Source organism: Papio anubis, chromosome 5 (genome assembly GCF_008728515.1).
Source record: "Papio anubis isolate 15944 chromosome 5, Panubis1.0, whole genome shotgun sequence".
Classification (NCBI taxonomy): domain Eukaryota; kingdom Metazoa; phylum Chordata; class Mammalia; order Primates; family Cercopithecidae; genus Papio; species Papio anubis.
The window spans coordinates 143278008-143295431 of NC_044980.1; the positions used below are offsets into that span (position 1 = coordinate 143278008).

The 17424-nt window shown below is 50.6% G+C and overlaps 1 protein-coding gene across 8 annotated transcripts in view; it reads left to right on the plus strand.

Moving 5' to 3' along the window:
* NDST1 (N-deacetylase and N-sulfotransferase 1) overlaps positions 1-17424 on the plus strand; it is a 70714-nt gene that overhangs the window by 39753 nt on the left and 13537 nt on the right. For 7 of the 8 annotated variants that reach the window (XM_031666544.1, XM_009209398.4, XM_009209404.4 and 4 more), the window contains 8 exons: positions 3106-3600; positions 8240-8327; positions 10161-10315; positions 10990-11175; positions 13512-13640; positions 14383-14565; positions 15872-15968; positions 17153-17276. In XM_031666544.1, coding sequence (XP_031522404.1) covers positions 3106-3600; positions 8240-8327; positions 10161-10315; positions 10990-11175; positions 13512-13640; positions 14383-14565; positions 15872-15968; positions 17153-17276 — 1457 coding nt within the window. Of the gene's footprint in view, positions 1-2800; positions 2918-3105; positions 3601-8239; positions 8328-10160; positions 10316-10989; positions 11176-13511; positions 13641-14382; positions 14566-15871; positions 15969-17152; positions 17277-17424 lie in introns of those variants that run through there. The other variant, XM_031666545.1, reaches the window with a different exon arrangement.

The window sequence follows — 17424 nt, forward strand, 5'->3', positions numbered from 1 at the left end:
CTCTTGTCTGAAATACTGGAGACCAGAAGGGTCTCAGATTTTGGAATGCTTGCATTCTACTTACCAGTTGAGCGTCCCTAATCTGACAATCTGAAATCCAGAATGCTGCAATAAGCATTTCCTTTGAGCATGACCTTTGGGGGTCACACTGATGCTCAAAAAGTTTTGGATTTTGGAGCATTTTGGATTTTCAGATTAGGGATGCTCAACCTGTGGTAAGTCATAGAACCCAGATCTGATAGTCAAGCTTGTTTCTAACCCAGCCACAGGAGATAATATAAGAGCAAGTGGACTGACAGGGAGCCTGAGGCTCAGAGAGGAGATGTGGGATTCCCAAGGTCCCCCAGGTAATGGTGAGGTCTGTGCTTGGCGTCTACCTCGGCATTCCCGAATCAGGGCTCCTCCTCCCTCTGCCTGGCGGACCCCATTGGAAGATTTGGTGTCTCTCGAGTGGGTCCTCAGTGGTGAGGAGCAAGAGGGATTTCCAGTGCTGTGGGGTGAGGCCTGCAGTGAGGCCAGCCTCTCGGTGCTGAGGCCCTCCATTCCCTTCTTGGCTGGTTCATTTCATTGCCAGCGGATAGGCCATCAGTGACTTGGCTTTCTGCCTTCCCGGATGGCTGGGCAGCTGACTGAGCCGCCAGCACCTGGCAGTCAGCTCAGGGTCGGGACTTTGAAATGGGATCCCTCAGCACCCGCGGTCCTGTGTGGCATCCCAGGCCTCAGCAGGCAACGGACAAGGCCTGAAATGTCTCAGGGCCCTACCGCTTTTGTCCCCACGCAGCCCAAGTAGTTCCCATCCTTGGTCAGGAGTCGTGAGCAGCCTGGAGCTGGGGAGGTAGCTGAGGATTGGGCTGTGCGCTGGGCCTCAGCACCTGAGGCTGGCTCAAGACAGGGTGGGGAGGTACTCTTGATGTTTGGAGAATCACATGCAGGCTTCTTAATGTGGTTTATGAGGCCAGGGCCCTGCAGAGCCTTTTTGGGAATTAGAGGAGATGAGTGAAAGGCACTCTTCTGGACAAGTGCAGCTCTGCAACGGGCACAGGCTCAGCTGAGACTTTACCCCTCGCCCACCACTGACCTGCACACCCCTGTGAGTGCCCCCTGAGCAGCTCTCCTCGGGGGCCCACACATGACCCCATCTCCCCCTCCATAGTCATGTTGCTTTGCCCTGCCCCACTCACTCTCCACGCAGCAGCCACATGGATCTTTTTAAAATGCAAATTGAAACCTATCATCCTTTGATGGAGTCTTTGAGGGCTTCCTGCTGCTGCTTCAAGCCTCCAGCACCCTGCAGGTCTGGCTCCAGCTGACCTAACTGCCTCAGCTCCTCCGTTCCCTCTTGTTCACTCTGCTGCCTTCTTGCTATTCCTTGGCCACATTAAGTCCTGTCCTACCTCAGGGCCTTTGCACTTGCTATTCTTGGCCTCTACCTTTCCCTTTGTTTGTGCTCATTTGTTCTTTAAATGTTAGCTCAAAAGTCCCTTTCTTCAGGAGACCTCCTGAGCCCACTAACTGTGCCCAGTGGTCTACTGTTCCACAAATATGAACCTCCTCTGTGTAGCATGTGCCACACTGAAGCTTTATATTTATTCCTGTGATTTTGGTGAATGTCTCTCTTCCCTCCTTGATTTTAAGGTTCATGAGAGCAGGGGCCAAGTCTTTGTTTTTCTCACTGTATCACTGGCACTTAAAACAGTGCCTGACACAGTGAATAGTTGTAGAATGAACAGATGAAACCTGTATTGAGCATCTATCATATGCCAGGTACTGGAGAGCTGGCTGTTCCTCTTTTATTCCTTTTAAAAATCCAGTTCTGCATTAAATTGTGTGTGTTCCTGCTGGGTATCAAGCTGGGCACCAGGGATCCAAAGGTGAAACATCATAGCCCCTGAACTTAAGGGGTTGCAGGCTGGTGGGAGATAGAGTGCTGAAAATATAATATTGCAGCTGAGGTGAGAAATGCTGCAGCTGAGGCTTTAACATGGTCTCAGGGAGGCCAGTGCAGAGAAGAGGATATATGCATTGGGTTTGAAGTATGAGCAGGGGTTTGTCAGGCCAAGAAGACAGAATGGAACTGGCACAGGAACAAGGACAAATTGTACCATATTCAGGGGCAGGTAGCTGAGAGGGTGAGGAAGGAACAGGGGCTGTGAGCCTAGGGAAGATGGGACTGGGGCACACTGACTTCAGACTTCCAGGGAGCTGGGCAGCCGCATGCCTTGAGAGAAGGGAGGCAGAGACTTCACCACTGATGGCAATGACCAGGCAGGCACCATGGTGAGGGAGTGGCCTCTGGAGTGCTAGGAGCATATGGGGCACCCCCAGCAGAAACCTCCTCTTTGAGCGTCCGCATTGGCATCCATGTTAAGATGTCTCCTGAAGAAAAGGTTGCGTGGCCAGAGCCAGTTTGGAAATCCCAGGCAACCACACCTGGTGGTTAGGTGTGTGAGTGCTAGGGCTCACCTCTTGGCAGTGATTCATAGCTCCTGCCAACCACTGTGCTACTGAGGGCAGCGTGCCCCTCCAAGCCTCGGTTTCCACACCTGTGGAGTGGGATACGCAGGCTGATATGAGGACTGAATGAGCAGTTTCTGATCATGCCACAGGCCCTATTCTGAGCACTTTGCTGGTATTGATACGGATCATCCTCTACCATCCCTGGAGTTATTTTCTGTTCTTAGCCACATTTTACAGCAGAAACTGAGGCACAGAGAGGTGATATAACTTGCCCAAAGTCAGGCAGTCTAGCAGGATTCATGTTCTCAACCACTAGATTTTCTTCTGTGTGGTTTAGCCTCTCTAGGCCCCATCTCCTATGTGTAAAATGGGTATGAGAGCAGTGTCTCCATCATGGGGTCATTGGAGGATTAACAGCATTCCTGTCTGCAAAGTGCCCAGCACCGAGTGCCTGACTTTGGTAAGTGAGTCATGTGTGTTTGTGAGTATATTATTGTGCAGGGTGGAGCGCAGGGCCAGGGTGGTGAGCCTTCCATGAATGTTGGTGAATACTGATACCACTGTTGTGGTCCACATGTGAGAGTCTGTGTCCTTTAGGGTTCTGGATATGACAGTTCTATTCCCCCTCCTGCCCCCCATTGACTGCAGGCCAATGAGAACAGCCTGCTGAGCGCGCAGCTCAAGGGCTTCCCCCTGTTCCTGCACTCAAACCTGGGCCTGAAGGACTGCAGCATCAACCCCAAGTCCCCGCTGCTCTACGTGACGCGACCTAGCGAGGTGGAGAAGGGTGTGCTCCCCGGCGAGGACTGGACGGTGTTCCAGTCGAACCACTCCACCTATGAGCCGGTGCTGCTGGCCAAGACGCGCTCATCCGAATCCATTCCACACCTGGGCGCGGACGCCGGCCTGCACGCTGCACTGCACGCCACTGTGGTCCAGGACCTGGGCCTGCACGACGGCATCCAGCGCGTGCTGTTTGGCAACAACCTGAACTTCTGGCTGCACAAGCTCGTCTTCGTGGATGCCGTGGCCTTCCTCACGGGGAAGCGCCTCTCCCTGCCGTTGGACCGCTACATCCTGGTGGACATTGATGACATCTTTGTGGGCAAGGAGGGCACACGCATGAAGGTGGAGGACGTGAAGGTATGACCGGGGATGCCAGACTGGGCAAGGCAGGCAGGGCCTGGCAAGCTTCAGCCTTCAGGTGCCCCATCGCGGGTGTGCCCTATGTGTATCTCCCCTGTGCTGAGAGTTACTTAAGAGACAGTCCCACCCTGCTTCCTATCCTGCCAGTTGGTTTTTATTAATTGTCTTATTAGAAGCAAATATTATTTAAAACTTGATTGAAGCATTGGCCAGGCATGGTGGCTCACACCTGTAATCCCAGCACTTTGGGAGCCTGAGGTGGGTGGATCACTTGAGGTCAGGAGTTTGAGACCAGCCTGGCCAACATGGCGAAACCCCATCTCTACTAAAAATACAAAAAAAAAATTAGCCAGGTGTGGTGGCATACGCCTGTCATCCTGGCTACTTAGGAGGCTGAGGCAGGAGAATTGCTTGAACCTGGGATGTAGAGGTTGCAGTGAGCCGAGACTGTGCCACTGCACTCCAGCTTGGGTGACAGAGCGAGACTTTCTCAAAAAAATTTTAAAAAATAAACCTTTATTGTATTGGAGTACTGAATATAGAGGAATTTTGCATCTGGAGTGCAGAGTTTAAGTTTGAATAATATCTATGGAAGAAGACATCCAGACAAAGATGGGAGCTATACAGTGCTGTTTATCTGCCTTTAATTTAAATATGATTTTTAACTCTTAAAAATGTTTATGTTAATGTCAGAGCGCCTACAAAACTCTTAAAATAAGGATGAGAGCTTGAATCATGCATGAGGCAGATTTTAACTGAGGTGTAAGTAGACAGTAGAATGCATGTGTTTAATTCAAAAAAGGTTTGCTGGCCGGGTGTGGTGGCTTGTGCTTGTAATCCCAGCACTTTGAGAGGCCCAGGCAGGAGGATTGCTTGAGCCCAGGAGTTTGAGACCAGCTTGAGCAACATAGGGAGACCTTGTCTCTACAAAAAATAAAACATTAGCTGGGTGTGGTGGTAGTAGTCCTGTAGCCCTAGCTATCTGGGAGGCTGAGGCAGGAGGATTGGTTGTGCTTGGGAGGTTGACGCTGCAGTGAACCATGATTGTGTATGGCATTCCAGCCTGGGTCATAGGGCAAGACCCTGTCTCAAAAAAAAAAAAAAAAGTGTTTACTAAGCAAAACTATGTAAAAGCACTTTGCAGACCACAAGATTTTACACACATGTGAACTGTCATTGTGACAAAGAGCCTACAAATTAAGACCATTAAACAATTTTTAAAATACAGTTTTCATCTACTCACTATTTTACTTAAAGTTTTTGCAAAGGAGATGGCATCCTAGTGTAAATAGGAAATCCGGATCAGTTGCCATAAATAGAGGGCAACCATAACAATAAATCCAGTGAAAACAAAACAGGGGGATTAAATTCTAGAGACATTCTGCTGTCTGCTGATAGCCTGTCCTCTCTTATAGGAGATTAGCAAGTGTTAGAAACATATTAACACCAAACCCAGGCTTGACTTTGATGTTAGCAGGAGGCTTTAGAAAGAGACTTGTAAGAGGAATACTTTTCTGAGTAATTCCAAAATCTCTGGTAGGGGTTGGCCCTGGGGCCTGGAAGGAAGTTCCTGGTGGCATTCATCCCCCTGCCTTGGTCAGGAGTGAACTCTGCTTTTCCTTACACTTCTAGAGAAGAGCAGAATGGATGGCATTCGGGAGCAGGCACTATCTGGGGAGTTAAGACCTAATTTGAGTCAAGTCCTAATTTGACCCTAATGGACTAGGTGACTTGGGCAGGTCCCCTCCCATGCCTGAGCCTCAGCAGTAAAATGATGAGATGGGGTGGATGGGAGGTTTTCAGGCTGTTTCCTGGTACCCCAGGGGTCTCCCATAGGTGCCTGGATAGGGGGATGTTTCAGTGCCAGGTTCAGCCCTCCAGGCTCTGCCTCAGTGGCACCAGCAGTGCTGCTTTGGGCTGTTTTACGCATTGTGTTTCCTCCTGAGATTCTATTCTTTTAAAGGCTGTCCTGTTTAAAGACCATTTTAGCCTTCCTGTCTAAGTCTTCACGCGGTGCCACCGCCTGCCTCTGGCAAGGTAGATTGCTCTGCGTTCTACTTGAGGTGTTCTTCCAGTGGCCCAAGCTCGTTTTCTCCTGCAGGAACCTGGGTTCTTGCTGCCTGTCCAGTGGGTTCTGGAGAGACTGTGGTCCAGGGTCAGGTTGAGCCTGAGGAGATCAGGCTCCTGGGCTCACTGTCTTCCTATAAGCCCTGAATAGCTCTCTCTCATTTATTTTCCCTATTCTAATTTTTTTTTTTTTTTTAGATAGAGTCTCACTCTGCCACCCAGGCTGGAGTGCAGTGTCAGGATCACAGCTCACTCAAGCGATCTGAGCACAAGCAATCCTCCCACCTCAGCCTCCTGAGTAGCTGGGATTACAGGCACATGCCACCATACCCAGCTAGTTTTTTGTAGAGGGCAGGTTTCGCCATGTTGCCGAGGCCGATCTGGAACTCCCAGAGTCAAGCGCTGCGCCCACCTCGGCCTCCCAAAGTGCTGGGTTTATAAGCATGAGCCCAGCAGAAACTGGCTCTATTTTTTGTATTTTTAAAGTGAGAGGAATGATAGCAGTCTGAAGCCATTTCTGTAGAACAATAGAAATAGAAAAATAGAACACAAATAAAAAATACAAATAGAGGCACCGTCTTTCACGCACTCAGCTCAGTTCAGACTGCAAAGTGCTTCTCCAGCCATAATCCTACTTGCCTTAAACATTTTTGTGAGTCAGAAAGGGCAGAGGTTTTTTTTGTTTTTTTCTTTTTTTTTCTTTAATCCCAAGCACAGCCTACAACAGAGCCCTTCTTTCAGAGACATGAATGTCGCCTCATTAGCTTGTACAGTACTGGCTGTACAGCACAATTTAAATAATACCAATAGCAGCTGCTTATTCAGGGTTTGGTGAGTCCCTGTGCTTAGCCCTTTCTGGGCATTGCTTCATTGGGTCCTTATAGCAGCCCTGTGAGGTGGGTATTGTTCTGAGTCCCATTTTACAGAGGTGGGCACTGAGGCTCAGGGAGCTGAGGTAACTTGCCTAAGGCCACACAGCTGGAGCATGCGTGTCCACCAGGCAGTGCACGGCCCTGGCAAGATGCTGGTGGTGACTGCATTGCCTGGGGAGGGCCAGGACTTTTAGTTTGTAAAGTGCTCTGATAGCTGGCTCTTACAGGTTTCTTTTTTCTTTTCCTTTTCTTTCTTTCTTTTTTTTTTTTTTTGAGGTGGAGTTTCTCTCTTGTTGCCCAGGCTGGAGTGCAGTGGCACGATCTTTGCTCACTGCAACCTCTTCCTCCTGGGTTCAAGCAATTCTTCTGCCTCAGCCTCCTGAGTAGCTGGGATTACAGGCGCCTGCCACTACGCCTGGCTAATTTTGTATTTTTAGTAGAGACGGGGTTTCACCATGTTGGTCAGGCTGGTTTTGAACTCCTGACCTCAGGTGATCTGCCCGCCTCGGTCTCCCAGAGCGCTGGGATTACAGGCATGAGCCACTGCGCCTGGCAGCTCTTACAGGTTTCTGAGCCGCTTTGTGGCTCATGCGTCCTAACCCCAGAGTACACCTGTATGTTTGTTTTATAAGTGTTAGTGTCCCTTCATTGACTTGCAAAGTACTGGGTACGTGGCGCATGGGAGGACTGCATTGCTGGGCGCACAGTGTCCCATCCTTGGAAAGATCATGGCCCTTTTAATGTCAGCCTTGCATTCCATCAGCAAGGAGAAATCCTCCACATTTGATAGATGAAGATACAGGCTCACAGCGGCGGTGACCACAGACATAGCATTGGCCACCATTTTTCGTCACTTACCAGATGTCAGGCAGTTTTACGTACAGTATCTTTTTTATAATTGTTTAATCTTTTTAGAGCAGGGTCTTACAGTTGGACCCATGTTGGATTCTAATTCCTGGGCCCAAGCGATCCTCCTACCTTAGCCTCCCGAATAGCTGGGATACATGCAGTTATCTTACTTGATTCTTCCAAGAACCTTATGAGGGAGATATTATCATCCCTGTTTTATATTTGACGAAACCGAGACCTAGAGGAGTGTGAAACCTTTTCAAGGACGCATAGCAGAGCTGGGTGGGAGTCTAGGTTTTCCCTTGTCAGAGGCCTGGGGGAAGGCAGCGTAGGGCTGGCTTCAAGGGTATGTGTGATCTGTGCAGCCACACAGAGCCCCATGCTCAGAGGGAGCCCATTACGTAGTTTAATGCCTGCTGTTGCCTTCTTGACATTCTTTTTTTTTGTTGAGGTGGAATCTCGCTCTGTCACCCAGGCTGGAGTGCAGTAGTGTGGTCTCGGCTCACTGCAACCTCCGCCTCCCGGGTTCAAGTGATTCTCCTACCTCAGCTTCCCAAATAGCTGGGATTACAGGCTCATGCCACCATGCCCGGCTAATTTTTGTATTTCTAGTAGAGACTGGGTTTTACCATGTTGGCCAGGCTGGTCTTGAACTCCTGACCTCAAGTGATCCACCCGCCTTGGCCTCCCAAACTGCTGGAATTACAGGCATGAGCCACCACGCCGTCCTTGACATTCTTTATAATTTTTGAACAAGGGGCTTCCACATTTTTTCACTGCCTTCAGTGGGAGGAGCAGGGAGGTCCTGGCTTTCCCTCACTTCTTCCTTTCTCCCCTGCCTGTCCTAGGCCCTGTTTGACACACAGAACGAACTACGCGCACACATCCCGAACTTCACCTTCAACCTGGGCTACTCAGGGAAATTCTTCCACACAGGTAAGTGGGCCTGCCTCTGCCCTCACTAGCAACTACCAGGATCCTCAGCACCCAAACCCTCAAAGCATCCATCCACGAGGGCAGCAGGTGGGCTTACTGGCCCACATTAGGGGCAGATGTGACCCCTTTGCCCCCCCTGGAGCCAACAGCCTACAAGAGCAGTCACAACCCAGGCAGAGGCCATCTGGGGACAACAGCAGCGGCAGCAACAGCAGCTGCTTGTCCCTCCCTGGCCTTTCGGGCTGTGCTAGCCTCGGTGGGGTATCTTCTCCCTCTTACCTCTCCCTCCTATCTTTTAAAATTATGTGTATTATTTCTGCTTATGAAAGAAGCTGGTTGAATTTTAAGAACATTACAGAAACATGTAGCATAGAAAGTGAAGATGCCCTGTAATTGTACCCACCTTAGATGACCAGTGTCCTGGGTTTATTTTAGAGTCCTAAGGGTTGAGGGTGAGGGTTATAGGTTGCTTGGTGCACACTTTCCTTCCTCTTTGGGGCTCTCTCACTTACTGTTCTCTCCTCATCTGCTGTCCTTCAGGGACTGGGCAGGAAGGAACAGCCCCTGAGCTGGTCATCTGCAGTGACTGTTTCCCCTAGCTGCCTTCTGCCCAGGCCTCAGTGAGACAGCCTCTCTTGAATTCTAAGAAAACCATTTTAGTCAGTAATTCAGCAGATGGAGGGGTATATGCAACATAGCCCCAAAGCCAAATAGGAGTGATCCTGGGTTGTCTGCATTTTTTATATTCTTTTTAAAATTTTTTATTTATTTTTGGCCAGGCGTGGTGGCTTAGCCTGTAATCCCAGCACTTTGGGAGGCTGAGGTGGGCATATTATTTGAGGTCAGGAGTTCAAGACTACTCTGGTCAACATGGCGAAACCCCATCTCTACTAAAAATACGAAAATTAGCCAGGCGTGGTGGCATGCACCTGTAGTACCAGCTACTTGGGAGGCTAAAGCAGGAGGATTGCTTGATCCCAGGAATGCAAGGCTGCATTGAGCTATGATCGCACCACTGTACTCCTGCCTAGGTGACAGAGTAAGACTCTGTCTGAAAAAAAAAAGAAATTATTTATTTTTAGAGACAGGACCTCCCTCTGTCACCTAGGCAGGAGTACAGTGGTGCAATCATAGCTCACTGCGGCCTTGAACTCCTGGGATCAAGCAGTCCTCCTGTCTTAGCCTCCCGAGTAGATGGTACTACAGGTGCATGCCACTATGCCTAGCTACTAATATTTTAAAAATTTTTGTAGAGATGGGGCCTCGCACTATGTTGCCTAGGCTGGTCTCAAACTCCTAGGCTCAAACGATCCTCCCACCTTGGCCTTCCAAAGTGCTGGAGTTACAAGTGTGAGCCACTGTGCTTGGTTGTTTTTTATGTTCATAACCCTTAGCATATCAGAGGTGGTTGTAGTAATACATCTGAGACAGAGGGTCAGACATCCTGGATATATACAAAGAGCTTCCATAGATCATTAGATAAAAGACAAGTGACCTGATTTGGATCATTGGAATAGAATCAGAGCAGGTATGTCAGAGGTAGAAGAAACCCTTGAGATCATTGACTCCAGACCCCGAATTGTGCAGATGGGCCCAAGGATCTAGAGAGGAGGTAGTTTTGGCGTAGGTCCCCCATTGAGTCAAGGGCACACTTTAGACTAGAACTCAGGGCTCTGGGCTGGGGCTCTGTCTGCTTCTGTGCTGTAGCCCAGATAACTCTTCCAGGCAGCTCCTGAGTGGACTGTGGCCATGTGCTCCCATCCCCAGGCACAGGCCCAGGTTAGAGGGCCTCATGGCCCAATGGGCGGGGCTGAGCTGCCTGTGCTGCTGCAGGTACCGATGCTGAGGACGCTGGGGATGATCTGCTGCTGTCGTATGTCAAGGAGTTCTGGTGGTTCCCTCACATGTGGAGCCACATGCAGCCCCACCTTTTCCACAACCAGTCCGTGTTGGCCGAGCAGATGGCCTTGAACAAGAAGTTCGCTGTCGTGAGTAAGATTCCCTACAGGGCAGAGCGGGGTGGGTTAAGGGTTGGGCTGGAGGTCCAGACTGCTGGCCTCTTGCTGCTTTTGCAGTCTGCTGTGATGGATTTTTACTAACGCCTCTGGGCCAGGGCCCAGGGAGAGCTGCCTTTATAACCACTGTCTCCTTGAAGCCTCAGGAGAATAACCCCTTCACAGACAAGAAACTAAGACTCAGGGAGGTCACATCAGCTACTAAGAGGTCCAGCTGGGACTTAAACTCAGGCCATTTGTTTCCTGCGCCCAAGCTCTTATTAGAATGGGAGGCTCTGGAAAGCTGGAAGAGGTGCTCAATGAGGAGGGAACGAGCCCTGGGTGCTAGGTAGAATGAAGAGAAGGCAGGAAAGGCCCTCATCCTTGTCCCTTACTACAGGGTACTTGAGTCCTTTGTGCTAGAGGCGTGTGCACCGGACCGAGAGTCAGGAGACCTGACTCCCAGCTCTGCCAGTTGCCCACACTGAGGTTCTGGACACATTCCTTGCCCTCCCAGGCCTCAGCTTCTCCATCTGTACCATGAAGGCTCAGACCAGCGGCCCTGCTGACCTAGCCTCTGATTTCTCTCTCCCATTCTACAAAGGGGGAATAAGGCCCAAAGGGGAAGGACCCCTATGCTCATCCTGGCCTGGTCATCCTCTCCCTAGGAGCATGGCATTCCCACAGACATGGGGTATGCCGTGGCGCCCCACCACTCGGGCGTGTACCCCGTGCACGTGCAGCTGTACGAGGCTTGGAAGCAGGTGTGGAGCATCCGCGTGACCAGCACGGAGGAGTACCCCCATCTGAAGCCAGCCCGCTACCGCCGTGGCTTCATCCACAATGGCATCATGGTGAGTGGGCCCCTGAAGCCTGGGAGGTGGCAGAATGGAGAGCACACGCTGTCCTGGGAAGCGCGGCTCCGGTTTGCTGGCTTAGGGGTTGCAGATCAGCTTCTGCTGCCTCCTCTGGCACCCGAGGCGCTCTGTCCCAGGGAAGGTGGGCTGCCACTCCGGCCCCTTTCATGAGCTCTTTCTTAGCTTTTGTGACAGAGGATCAAGCAATAGTGAGCATTCTCGAAAGAGGTTTCTGATGAGGACATGGGACAGGGCTCTGTTACAGTCTTTTTGCTGATTAAAAATTTTTTTCTTGACTGGGCGTGGCAGCTCACACCTGTAATCCTAGCACTTTGGGAGGCTAAGGAGGCAGATTGCTTGAGCCCAGGAGTTTCACAGCAGCCTGGGTAACATCGTGAAACCCCATCTCTACTAAAAAAAAAACTAAAAAAAAAAATATACCTGATGATTAGCCAGGTGTGGTGGTGCATGCCTGTAGTCCCAGCTACTTGCAGGGCTCAGGCAGGAGGATCACTTGAACCTGGGAGATCGAGGCTGCAGTGAGCCAAGATTGTGCCAGTGCGCTCCAGCCTAAGTGACAAAGTGAGACTGTCTTAAAAAAAAAAAAAAAAATCCTCCCCCTGGGGCTTCTACCATGCATCTATCCCTTTTTTTTTTTGTTCTTTCTTTTTTCTTTTTTTTTTTTGAGACAAGTTGCTCTTGTTGTCCAGGCTGGAGTGCAATGTTCAGCTTACCCACAACCTCCTCCTCCTGGGTTCCAAGCAATTCTCCTGCTTCAGCCTCGAGGCTAGCTGGGATGACTTCCCTCCCCTGCCTTCTCATGTGCCCAGTTGAGACAGGTTTCTCCATGTTGGTCCAGGCTGGTCTCCAGAACTCCTGACCTCAGGGGATCCACCCACGCCTTGGCCTCCCGAAGTTTTAGGAATTACAGTGAGCCACACAATGCCAACTTGCATCTATCCTTGGCACTGAGACACAGAAGCTACACAAAACAGAGGAAAGTTCCTGCCCTTGTATGACATTCTAGTGGCAGGAGACAGACCATATGCTCCTGCATGTGTAAAGTATACAGTGGTCAGATGATGATGAGTGCCACGGACAGAGTTAAGCAGGGAATGGAAGGAAGGAATGCTGGCAAGAGGAGAAGCTGGTTTAAATAAGGTGGCTAGGTGGGTCTTCCTGGAATAAGCCACGCTGCCTCATGAGGAAGAGCACTCAAGACAGAGAACAGCAAGTGCAAAGGCCCTGAAGCAGGCTGTGCTGACTGTGTTTGAGGGCCAAATAGGAGGCCAGGATGACTGCAGGGGAGTGAGGGATGGTGGTAAATGAGGTCAGGGGTGGGTGACGGACCAGATCGATAGGGCTATGTAAGGCCAGCCATTGGATGGCCATGGACTTTTAGGCTGAGGTGGGAAGGTTTTGAATGGAGCATGATCTGACTCATCTTTGAAAGGGATTTCTATCATTCTGGCTGTTGTGTGGAGCAGAGACTGTAAGGGACAAAAGTGGCAGCAGGGAGACCAGTTAGGAGGCACTGCGGTCTTCCAGACCAGAGCGGGCAGCAGCTTGGACCAAGGCCCGGTGTTGGGACTTGGCCATACTCTGGGCTTAGAATAGTTAGGCCCGTGGTTAGATGAGTTGGATGTAGGGTGTGGGAGGAAGAGAGGAGTCCAAGATGACTGCAGGGGTTTTAGCCTAAGGTGCTAGAAGGATGAGTTGTCATCAGTTGAGCTGGGGCAGCAGTGGGTAGGCAAGGTTTGTGCATTTGTCCATCAGTCCATCCATCCATCCACCCACTGACCTCAGCACCAGACCTTTGTGCTAAACTCTAGGCACTCCTTCAGGTCCTCAACCCTGAACTTCAGGGATGAGGTGGTGACAAGGCAGGCACATTCCCTGCTCCTTTGGAGCTCACAGTTTCGTGAGGGGAGACAGATGACAAATGGCTAACCCAGTGTGTGACAACGAGTGTTACCAGGTGAGGTTCTAATATTGCAAGGGGGCTTGCAGAGCGTGTCCGGGAGAGCTGCTTCAGAGAGGGCCAGGCAAGGACCGTGGCTGCAGCAGTCCAGGTTTCCAGAAGCATTCCCACTCTGTTACTTTGAGGTCTGCTCATTTTGTGCAGAGAATAGCAGTGAAGTTTGTAAAATGGCAGGGGCCTGTAGTTCACCGGGGGGAACGCTGTGCTGTAGGCTGCACCCAAGGGTCGGGGCTGTGCAGCCACATGGAGACGGCCTTTCTGAGGAGCAGGTAGGCCTTCTTCTGAGGAAAAGTCCTCCCACCACCATCATGCCAGAAGGCACCATAGCTCCTCTCCCCCACCCCCTCCTCAGGTTCTCCCGCGGCAGACCTGTGGCCTCTTCACACACACCATCTTCTACAACGAGTACCCTGGCGGCTCCAGCGAGCTGGACAAGATCATCAACGGGGGCGAGCTCTTCCTCACCGTGCTCCTCAATCCTGTGAGTGCCCCACAGCCTATGACTGCTGGTGAGAAGGGGCTGCTGCACAGCCCGCCTGCAGCTGGCGCAGTCTTCCTGGAGCCAGGAAAGGGCGGAGAGGCGTGAGTGAGTGCCTGGCAGTTGGGAGATCCACTCACCAGTGCTGGCCCTGTCCTGCCTCGGCTGTGTGACCTTGGCTAAAGAATCCGAGCATGCTTTTTTTCCCCTTTCCTAATCATGTACTTTAATACGAAAGTGTTGGCATTTTTATGCATGTTCCCTTTCAGTCTTTGCTCATATGTGTATACACACATACACACACACACACAGATACACACACATATATAAATGGCATTTGAGTTTTCTAGGTCTCGCTTTCCTTATTTGCAAAATGCAAACAATTACCCCTACTTTAATAATATGAAATAAACTTCAAGTGGTGGTTGTTATTCAGCTCTGTGGGCTGAGTACTCTTCATCCTCCATGCACCCGACCCCTAACATTTACAAAACAAAACCCAAATAGCTCCCACATTTGGGTCTGCTTTCCATTTCAGGACTGTAATATTTGGGGTCAGTCAGGCCTGGTTCGTCTGTTGCCTCATCTAAGTACTCGCAGCAGGTTTGTTGATAGCCCCAGCGTAACTTCCGCTGGTCATCAGGGGCCTTGCAAGCTGAGGCAGGGTCAGAAGGATCAGAGTTGGCGGTGAGGGTGGCTCAGACACTGATGGGCCTTGCCTCTCTCCTCCCTTCCCCTGGAGCAGATCAGCATCTTCATGACGCACCTGTCCAACTATGGGAATGACCGCCTGGGCCTGTACACCTTCAAGCACCTGGTGCGCTTCCTGCACTCCTGGACCAACCTCCGGCTGCAGACGCTGCCCCCTGTGCAGTTGGCCCAGAAGTACTTCCAGATCTTCTCTGAGGAGAAGGACCCACTGTGGCAGGTGGGGGGCTGGGCAGCCTGGGCACCTTGCTGCAGGGATGGAATGCCACCACGCACAGGCATACACTCCAGATATGGACTCAAGGCTCAGCCATCATGCCCTCACACTCTCGCTCGAATGTAAACTCAGGTCTCCATCTACTCACCAGTATGAGTGCATTCACTCCTGTGCCCACATGCATGTTCATACATGTACATACCTCCCCATGCAGACCTACATGCATGCAGTCATACATAGCCTTGGAAAAAACAGTGTTAAAAAAAACGAGTGGGCTGGGCGCAGTGGCTCATGCCTGTAATCCCATTACTTTGGGAGGCCAAGGTGGGCGGATTGCTTGAACCCAGGAGTTCAAGATCAGCCTGGGCAATATGGTGAAACCGTGTCTCTACAAAAAATACAAAAATTAACCGGGCATGATGGTGCGTGTCTGTAGTCCCAGCTACTCGGGAGGCAGAGGTGGGAGGATCAATCGAGCCTAGAGGTTGAGGCTGCAGTGAGCTGTGATCATACCACTGCACTCCAGCCTGGGCAACAGAGTGACACCCTGTTTCAAAAATAAAAAACAACTCCAAGTGAACACAGTGCAGACAAAGTATAGAAAGTGACTGCCCTGTCTTGGTCAGACTCTTAGATAATCTCTTGTATCTCTTCTAACTCCAGCAGGCTCTGAGTGGGAAAAGGGACTGATGGGAGGGTTTGGGGGCCAGTTTTGGGTAAAATCTGCTCCTATGGGTTGTTAAAAAGTGGAAGCAGAAGCTGGAATTGGTGACAGTCTCATAGTTCAGACCAGGAGTCCACAAACAATGACGCATGGGCCAAATCCAGCCTGAGACCTGTTTTTGTAAAGAAAGTTTTATTGGCAGACAGCCACGCTCATTCTTGTATGTACTGTCTATAGCTGCTTTCATGCTATGACGGCAGAGTCGAGTAGTTGCAATGGAAACTTCCATACCCCAAACCTAAAATATTTACTAAACACTTACCAAAGATTTACTAAACTTTATAGGAAACGTTTATTGACCCCCTGGTTCAGACCCAGCTTGTCCAGTTAAATTCAACAAGTGCTTGTGAGTTCCTGTTACGTGCTAAGGGGCATTTTGCCAGGCTCTTTGGGGGACGTGAAACTGACCAGAAGTGGAGCCTGCCTGTCAGCGGCTCAGTGTCTGGGCGTGGGGATGTGACAAGGACACATGTAGCATGTAGGTATTATGCCTGTTGGGCTGTAAGGGCCACATATCCATGCGCAGTGAGAGTCCGCTGACTGGGTTCTGGGGCGCCCCACACGTCCCTTCCACTGTTGTTTTAGGACCCCTGCGAGGACAAACGTCACAAAGACATCTGGTCCAAGGAGAAGACGTGTGACCGCTTCCCAAAGCTCCTCATCATTGGCCCCCAGAAAACAGGCAGGTTTCTCTGCTCTTGACCCAGCTTCCCCAACTGCCTGCTGTCTCAGCCACAGAATTCTGAGGACTGCCTCGCCCTGGCCCCACTCCCGGATAATTTGCTCCCTCTTTCCCAGGAAGTAAGAGTGAAGTTGGGGTGAACACAAATTGCCTGTCAGTATGGAGGGGAAAGAGGTGGAGGAGGGGCCTGGAGTTCTCCTATTTATCCTGAACCATAGCCTCAGGGAGCTCTCTCTGCATCATCCTGGGAAGTCTCCAAGTCTAGTCAGAGAAGCCCAGATCAGTTGCTCTGTAAGTTTGAGTAGTGCCAAGCAAAACTGGTATAAAGAGGACTGTAATCAATTAACCATGTCTGCCAGAGGTGCAGTAGGGAGAAGCAGTGACATGATGGCTAAGCATTTGTCATTCATACAACCCTGCAAGGCACAAATACGCACTCCCATTTTATGGACAGAAACTCAAGGTTCAGAGAAGTCGTGACTTCCCTTAACACATTCAGTTAGGTAATAATGGCAATTCCTGGTCCTGAACTCTGGTCTCTGTGACCCTGAAACATATACTCTTAATCGCAAAACTCTGTAGCTTCCTTCTCTTCTGGGCTCTCTCATTATAGCATGTAAACTATAGATTCATATCACAGAAAGTGAACGAACTTGCGGAGGAGGAGGTAGGGCAGGGTGCGTGAGTGAGGAGAGGGTATTGGGAAGAGGAGACATGGAAACAAGATTTGTTAGTTCTTTAAGAATTTCACATTAACAAAACTGGAGGGTCACAAACTCCCTTTTCCCTGAGCTCCTACCAAGTGCCAGAGGACAGAGGCCCAGAGCTGGAAAGGGCCAGCTCTTCTGGGATGCTGAGGGGACAGCAGTCAGTTAAACATGGCTACCAGAGTGCAGTGGTGAGGAGGATTCTGAGGCCAAGTCCTTGTTTAGTGAAGAATGCTGTGATAGATTAGTGATGTCTGCAGTAGGTACAGGAGTTGTGGTGTCCACATGCATGCCATATATTTACCACCCTGGATTTAGTAATTCCTTCATTGCACTGATGAAGAAGCTAAGACCCAGAGAAAGGCAGAGACCTTCCCAGGATCCCTCAGTGGGTCATGGGGAGCTAAGCCCAGAACCCAGACTCTATCTTTGGCTGGGGACTGGGCCCTGGGTCTGAGGTGTCTACCCTCCCCACAGGCACCACTGCCCTCTACCTGTTCCTGGGCATGCACCCTGACCTAAGCAGCAACTACCCCAGCTCTGAGACCTTTGAGGAGATCCAGTTTTTTAACGGCCACAACTATCACAAAGGCATCGACTGGTGAGTTGGCCTTTCTGTCCACAGCAGGATGGGAAGGCCATCCTGGGGCCTCCCGGGAGTCTGCTATGGCCACAGCAGGAAGCAGCTGGAGCTTGCTCACACACAGCTGTAGTTCCTGTAAACAGGGACAGAGTGCAGTGACCCTTGA